This window comes from Montipora capricornis, chromosome 12 (genome assembly GCF_036669925.1).
Source record: "Montipora capricornis isolate CH-2021 chromosome 12, ASM3666992v2, whole genome shotgun sequence".
NCBI lineage: Eukaryota > Metazoa > Cnidaria > Anthozoa > Scleractinia > Acroporidae > Montipora > Montipora capricornis.
The window spans coordinates 33,417,438-33,424,937 of NC_090894.1; the positions used below are offsets into that span (position 1 = coordinate 33,417,438).

At 36.4% G+C, this 7,500-nt stretch overlaps 1 protein-coding gene across 1 annotated transcript in view; it reads left to right on the forward strand.

Annotated features, from left to right (window-relative positions):
* Positions 1 to 7,500, forward strand: part of LOC138027850 (eukaryotic initiation factor 4A-III) — an 11,352-nt gene that overhangs the window by 3,359 nt on the left and 493 nt on the right. The window contains exons 5-12 of the mRNA XM_068875469.1: positions 188 to 320; positions 850 to 930; positions 1,008 to 1,060; positions 2,451 to 2,539; positions 3,240 to 3,378; positions 5,077 to 5,192; positions 5,297 to 5,404; positions 6,736 to 6,863. Of these exons, the coding sequence (XP_068731570.1) occupies positions 188 to 320; positions 850 to 930; positions 1,008 to 1,060; positions 2,451 to 2,539; positions 3,240 to 3,378; positions 5,077 to 5,192; positions 5,297 to 5,404; positions 6,736 to 6,863 (847 nt within the window). The remainder of the gene's footprint in view (positions 1 to 187; positions 321 to 849; positions 931 to 1,007; positions 1,061 to 2,450; positions 2,540 to 3,239; positions 3,379 to 5,076; positions 5,193 to 5,296; positions 5,405 to 6,735; positions 6,864 to 7,500) is intronic.

The window sequence follows — 7,500 nt, forward strand, 5'->3', positions numbered from 1 at the left end:
TTTTTCAACGATGGCAGCTCAATAAAAGTTATGTGAAAGGTACTCAGATTACAAATACTAACAAATTCTGTCAATGACAGTGTTCTCTTAGAAGGAACAAATCTATCCAAGCATTGTCCGTTAAAAGGAATAATTATTGCGAGCGAAATGATATTGTCATACTGATGATAGATTTGAATTTGTGTAGGTTATCCTTGCTCTTGGTGATTACATGAGCATTCAATGTCATTCCTGTATTGGAGGAACAAATATTGGTGAGGACATAAGAAAACTGGATTATGGCCAGCATGTTGTGTCTGGTACTCCTGGCAGAGTTTTTGGTGAGTTTTATTATTGGTGTTCCCTTTTGTTGAAAAAGCTTAGTTGGATTGAGCATAACAGTGTTGCGTGACTCACAGATAATAATTATTATGAAGAGGACATTATTTGATATTGCATGTTAAGCTTCGCCTAGATTTTTGTGTCTTTGAGGAGGTGTCTCAAATGTGTTTTGTGGAATTAAAAGACTTTTTGAAAGTGAAATTGGTAGCAGGTCATTAATTGTACATACCAAATGTCATTATTAGTATCAACGCCTCTTGAATTAAAATATGTCTAAAGTTGCAACATTTGAAACAATAATCTATTCTTTCAATTTGTTTAGTTTAAAGATACTGTATGTACAATAACTGGACAGTTTGGCAATAAGCATCCCTCATGTTTCTTTACTGCATATTTCTATGCTTAAAGAGTCACTTGTCCAGGTGTGCATATGATAGAAGTTTTGCCTTTGGCTATTGATGTGCTGTTGACCTTATCAGTGTGGCAAGCACTTGTAAACATGCAGTTTTTATTTTGTTAAACTTGTAGACATGATCAGAAGGCGTAACTTGAGAACTCGTTCAATCAAGTTGCTGGTGCTGGATGAGGCAGATGAAATGTTGAACAAAGGTATTGAAGGAATTTGCAAGAGACCTAGCAGTGCATTTAAAATATTGAGTCTTAAAAAACCTTTAACTTTTTTTTAGGTTTCAAGGAACAAATTTATGATGTTTACAGATATCTTCCTCCTGCAACCCAGGTAAGCACATACCTGTACATTTTATTACTAAAATGCAAGAAAAATTATTACTGTCACGGCTCGAAATAAAAAAAAATCAGGTTCAATTTTGCAACAGGATACGAAACTTTACTTGCAAAGTCATTGCGCTGTATTTTGTTGCCAGTGGTTTAACGAAAAAGAATGTGAGCCCACCTAAATAATAATATTATTGCAGGGGTTTCAATAAGCACCGACGGCCGACCAAAAATGTCGGCTACTTCGCTCAGAGAAGTTGGCTATTTTTCCCTCTAAATTGAATTAATTGAAGGATTCCTTGGAACGTAAAGTAAAATTCATTTTTGATGGACTTGAATTTACTTTGTTTAAACCTCAATTTCAAAATAATTATCAGATTTGATACTTCCATCTTTGAGCTACAATGAACGGCATTTTTACCAAGATCAACCGTCGCATTTTTTACGTAATTCAATTACGTTCAGTAACGTCAGCAAACATATCAAGACGTTTTATGCAAAACAGGTTGTTATTGAGTAATCGTTGCATCAAAACTTGTTTTCCACCAAAACATTAAATGCTTTTTTTAGTTTCATTAGTTAAGCCTTTTTGTTCACTCAGATTAAAAAGACATTGGCCAAATTCACACTAGAGACGAGTAACCCGTCTTGGACGGGTTTCTTGTCTTAGTGGAAACAGAAACAGCCAAGCGCGTTCTGTTTTCTGCTGGCTAGGTAACCACGCACATCTCGCACCAGTACCTCGGCATCTTAACTCGTCCTAATGTGAATTCATGTCGGTAAGTCAGATAACTTTTTCATCGCGAATTCACATTAGAGGACGGGAAACTCGTCACACGGGTTACCCCTCTGACAAGTTTCCCGTCCTCTAATGTGAATACTGCTATTCTTATCGTTTGACTGAACTGATTTCTCATGTTGACCGAACAAAATTATTGCGGTTTGTCTAGACAAACTAAAATGTTTCAATTCGCGCTTGAAAAAACACGCAAAAAAGTTTGCCGTTCACGGCAGCTTTACATTGGTAGTAACGATGACATGAAGTCGCCGAAACGTCATACAACGTTTAAATTGTTAATTTTCCTTTTGAAGTGGTTTTCCAAATCTTTCTTCACTGGAAATTATCAAAAAAATGTGCGTAATGGCGCACTCAGTGTCGTTGATAAGAAATCTTCCTTTAACTTTGCACTCAAATTGTCGCCCAATACACTGAAAATCGCATATCAGAGCTTCCATATTTCAAAATTTTCTTTGGGAGCATGCTCCCAGATCCCCCTAGACGAAGGGTCCTGGAGGCCCCTTGGATGATGCAGTTGGCTACTAGACTTAAAACCAGCTGCCTACTTCAAATTTTATTGAAAACCCTGTTATTGTTTTATTTTAATTTTGTTTAGGTTGTTCTGTTAAGTGCAACACTTCCACATGACATCTTGGAAATGACAGAGAAGTTTATGACAGACCCGATCAGGATTCTGGTGAAACGGTACAGTCTTCCCTCTCTTATCAGTTCATGAAAGTAACAGCGTTACTCTATCGCAATTTGGGTCTGCATGTACATATAATCTGCATTCTGTATCTTCTGTTTACTCAGCTTACACAAAATAATGCAGAATTAAGATTGCAAAAGATGTAAATGCAATGTAATTGGCATTTGTAAGATTTCAGCAAGCCATTGTAAGTTATAAATATTGCACATAATATTATTATGTACTTATGACAAATATACAACTGTAGTTTGACACAGCATTACATGTATGTGCATGCACGTGTAGCTATTGAAATACATGTATTTACAAATCAGCTCTATACAATGACAGAATGTCCACCAGGGGTTTCATTAGAAGCCATTCACCGGTGGTTTACCGCTGACTGTTAGTCTGAAATTTGCCTCTCACCGCAGTCTACTCTGCCTTAGGACAAGAGTGACCTCCCCTTGCATTGATTAGCCCAGGCTTTTACTTCAAAAGTTATTGAAACCCCTGGTTCACTCATAAAAGAATTAGCTTACTTTTGTACTTTGCAAGTTTTGTTACTGTAAGTTCCTTCAAATGCAGGGCAGCTGTGCAGATAGTATTTTACATCAGTAATTGTAGAAAACAGCTTCTCTAATTCAAGCTTAACTTTTGACTACAACATAATTAACTACAACATTAAAACTGGTATCTTCCTCATGTTTGTTACAGTGATGAATTGACATTGGAGGGCATTAAGCAGTTCTTTGTGGCAGTTGAGCGTGAGGAATGGAAGTTTGACACTCTTTGTGATTTGTATGACACACTCACCATCACACAGGCGGTCATTTTCTGCAACACAAAGAGAAAGGTTTGTTTCATTGCTATTGACATATCTATACATCAAGCTATTTTAACTATTACTGGATCATTCACTAATTAATCAAAAATTGTTTACTATTTAAATGAAGATCATAGTGTTAGGAGAACCTTTTATTTAAACTTCTTGATATTCAGACTTGAACATCTACATACTTGGCTCCACAGCTAGTACTTCTGAGCTTAGAAGTTACACCACAATGTTACCATATTTACCTGTGAAAGTCGATCCCGTGTATAAGTCAACCCCCCCATTTTTAATGGCAAAAAAAGATATTTCTCAATTTTTTTGTTAAATGGTCATAGGATACTACATGTAATCTTGTATTCTTCGATTTTTGGAACTGTGGATACACAAAAAAATCAGGGCTCAGGGTTCTCCTTATCAGGCGGTAACCGGTAAAATTTACCGCTTGTAACAGCACTTATTAACCAATTGCTTTACAATTACCGGTTTGAAAAGGTGCCATACCTGTTGCGCTGAAAACTAGGGAGAACCCTGAGGGCTTCAAGTGCTTAATAGTTTTGTGGTTCAGCAGTTTTGTACATGCTGGTATTTTGTCCCTGAGTTTCAAAAAAGTTCTCAGAAAATCGAACATGTAACCCTCAAACTAACCTGTTTAGTTGTTCAAGGAAAAAGGGCTTTAGAGGATAAGCACAACATCACAGAAGCAGGTGTCAATCTTTGAAATGACTTCAAAAACATTGCAAAATGTGCAAGGTTTAATTGGTCCTTGATTTACAATGTCTCACATGATAAACAAAACAAGACTCATAAACCAAACACTACAAAGTTTGCAAAAGCATTTAAATCAGCCAGGTTTGTTTAAAGAATAAAAACAATTATTACCAACCAGCATTTGCAGGCAACGCAAGTGACGATGCTTGCACGCAAACATGAGATATTGCGGCAGGTTACTAAGCAGTTGAACGTTTGTGTTTTATTTGAAGAAACAGAAATACATGTACCTTCTTGAGCTTTCCACCTATGGTAAACGAAAAATGTCCAGTGTCTATTTCATATTTGTGCTAGTGAGTATCTTCAACATTTTAGAGTTGGACAAATCCTTTTTCACTTCAACTGGAATTGCTTACATTACCGGTAATTTTGAAGTCTTTTGTCCACTGCATTTGTTATGCCCAAGACGACATTATTATGTTAATTTTGAATAAATTTTTTAGCTGCAACTTGGCTCTAAATCTCTGACCCACATGTATAAGTAGAGGGCGATTTTTGGAGCTTCTTTTGAGGCCATAAAAGGTCGACTTATACACGGGTAAATACGGTACATGTAGCTACTTTCGTTGTCTTGAAAGATTGTGTTACAAAGGGAAAAATTATATTAAACCTGTGACAAACTGACATTCATTTCTACTGTTTCTTTTCAACAAGTTTTGATCCTATCCCAATGGAAATTTCTGCATGTACTATACACCATAATCTAGGGTCAATGTGTTGCTATCTGGTAATAATAATTATCTCTAGTTAACACAATCAATGTACATGTATGCAAGCCATATGTTCTCAAACTTCACAACTTCAACATTTACACCCAATGATTTTACTCAGGCTAATGCCAAGTGATTTTCTTCTGTCTAACTGTGGACCATTGCTACTTGTCAGTGGAGCACCCCTTACATTTGTAAGAAGCAGAAGGTTCATGTGTCATGGTGGTTTTTGTTTTGTTAGGTGGACTGGCTTGTAGAGAAAATGAGGGAAGCTAACTTTACGGTGTCAGCCATGCATGGTGACATGCCTCAGAAGGAAAGAGATGCTATCATGAAAGAGTTCAGATCTGGAGAGAGGTACATGTAGTCTTGTTTGTGTTACGAAGAGTAATTTTTTTACAAAATCTTAAACAGACTTATCTTTTGCTAATCCTGTGCAAAATTCTGATATTACTTTCTAGTCGTGTGCTGATTTCCACAGATGTGTGGGCAAGGGGTATTGATGTACAGCAAGTCTCACTGGTTATCAACTATGACCTGCCAAACAACCGTGAATTGTACATTCACAGGTTTGTGTGTATCCAGTTGATTTCACTTTCCATTGAATTTTTGAGGACAGAATTTCAATATTTTTCTGTTGTCACTATCTACATTATTGGATGAGGCTGATCACTACAGCTGTAGTATGATGACAGAGAGTAATAGTACCTGTAGATGTAGAAGGGTGTTATTGGCTCATTCAGATAACTCCTCCGAGATCGAGATACCTTTTTTGTATAATTTAAAGGGGAATTAAATTTTCTCCCTGTTTAATTTAAAAATTAAAAGGGATTAAAAATCAAAAATCGTATTAGCAAGGCCTTGTCAGCTGACCTTTAAAGGGAACCTCCACTAAAACAACAAAAGAACTTTAAACTACAGAGCATAATGTTTATAATTGGAATTGCTCAATCTTTTTGTAATGAAAGCGTTTGTATTCGAGAAAAATAAATTCCAAAAACGCTTATTTTGGCTTTTAAATTTCCCGGGTGCCGCCATCTTGAATAATTGTGACGTAACTTGGTTGCCTTATTGTTCTGATACAAAGAGCGATTGTTCTGGAACAATAGGGCAACCAAGTTACGTCACAATTATTCAAGATGGCGGCGCCCGGGAAATTTGAAATCCAAAATAAGCGTTTTTGGAATTTATTTTTCTCGAATACAAACGCTTTCATTGGAAAAAGATTGAGCAATTCCAATTGTAAACATTATGTTCTGTGGTTTAAAGTTATTTTGTTGTTTTAGTGGAGGTTCCCTTTAAATACCATAATTGACCTCTTTAGCTTGTACGCTTTGTTTCCTCATTTCAGACCACCTGATGGTACTCTAGAGAACAGTTCTTTCAAATGTCGTCTTATGCACTTGCTTATGTACGAATGACTTATAAAAAAACAAAAGGAAAATTCACGAAGAAAACATCATGTGGTCTGAAATGGGAAAACAAAACATACAAACTAAAGAGGTCAATTGCACCAGATTTTATTGATTTCAAAAATAACTGTTTGTGCAGGTCCCACATGTCCCTGTTACATATTTTTAATTATTGTCTAATGACTGAGAAATAACATTATGATGAAACTAATTTGGCCTTGTTTTTTTATGAAAAATTAAATTGCCAATTGAAAATAGAGAACTATCTTAACAGCTTCCCCATGCTTGAGACTACACTGTATGTTGTTTTCATTGTTTATTAAAGTAGTTCAGTTTGAGCTTTTTTTTCTCAGTATCACAAGAATCTTTCTATCCATCTTTTATTTTGATGTAATCACTTGCACAGACTTGCACTGTTTCATGTTTCCCATTGCAGACATTTCCTGGGTTCGCATGAATGATTCCAACACTTACGTTCTTTGTTTCAGGATTGGTAGATCAGGTCGCTTTGGTCGCAAAGGTGTAGCAATCAACTTTGTGAAGTCAGATGACATTAGAATCCTGCGCGACATTGAACAGTATTACAGTACACAGATAGATGAAATGCCCATGAATGGTAGGTTACGACCTTTAATTATTGATCTGCAAACTGGTTGCCAGATCTAACTCTTCTATCCTTAAACTGATTGTGCTGATGTTGTAGTGGTGTGTATAAAATGGTTGCAATAGAAGGTCCTGCTTAGAGACTTGATTTGGCTTGTATTACCTTGTACATAAAATGCTCCGCTCTGCACTATATTCCACTTCATTCGATGGGCCACAGTTAATTTTATCTGTCATAATGTCTCTTCATTCTGCTCTGGTTCTTACTTGTACTTGAGGTGATCTGGCCATTGCTTATTTGAAAATGAGATTTTGGTGGAATATTAACACTGTTTGAAGTTTTGGTTTGTTTTGTGATCAAAATAATTCATTGATGAAATGATATCCATGTATGAAATGGATCATATATGAACTGCAGATATGAAATCAAGTGACGCTATGATCCTTGCAGTTATGAACGCAATGTTCCCGTGAGGAACATTCCTCACGGGAACATTAGAACCCACAAATGACCAGCTCCCAATGTCAGTGGCTTCATAGCTCAGTTGGTTAGAGCGTCACACCAGTATCGCAAGGTCACGGGTTCAAACCCTGTTGAAGTCCTGAATTTTTCAAGCTTCTTTACTCAATTGCAAAAATTGCGTTCATAA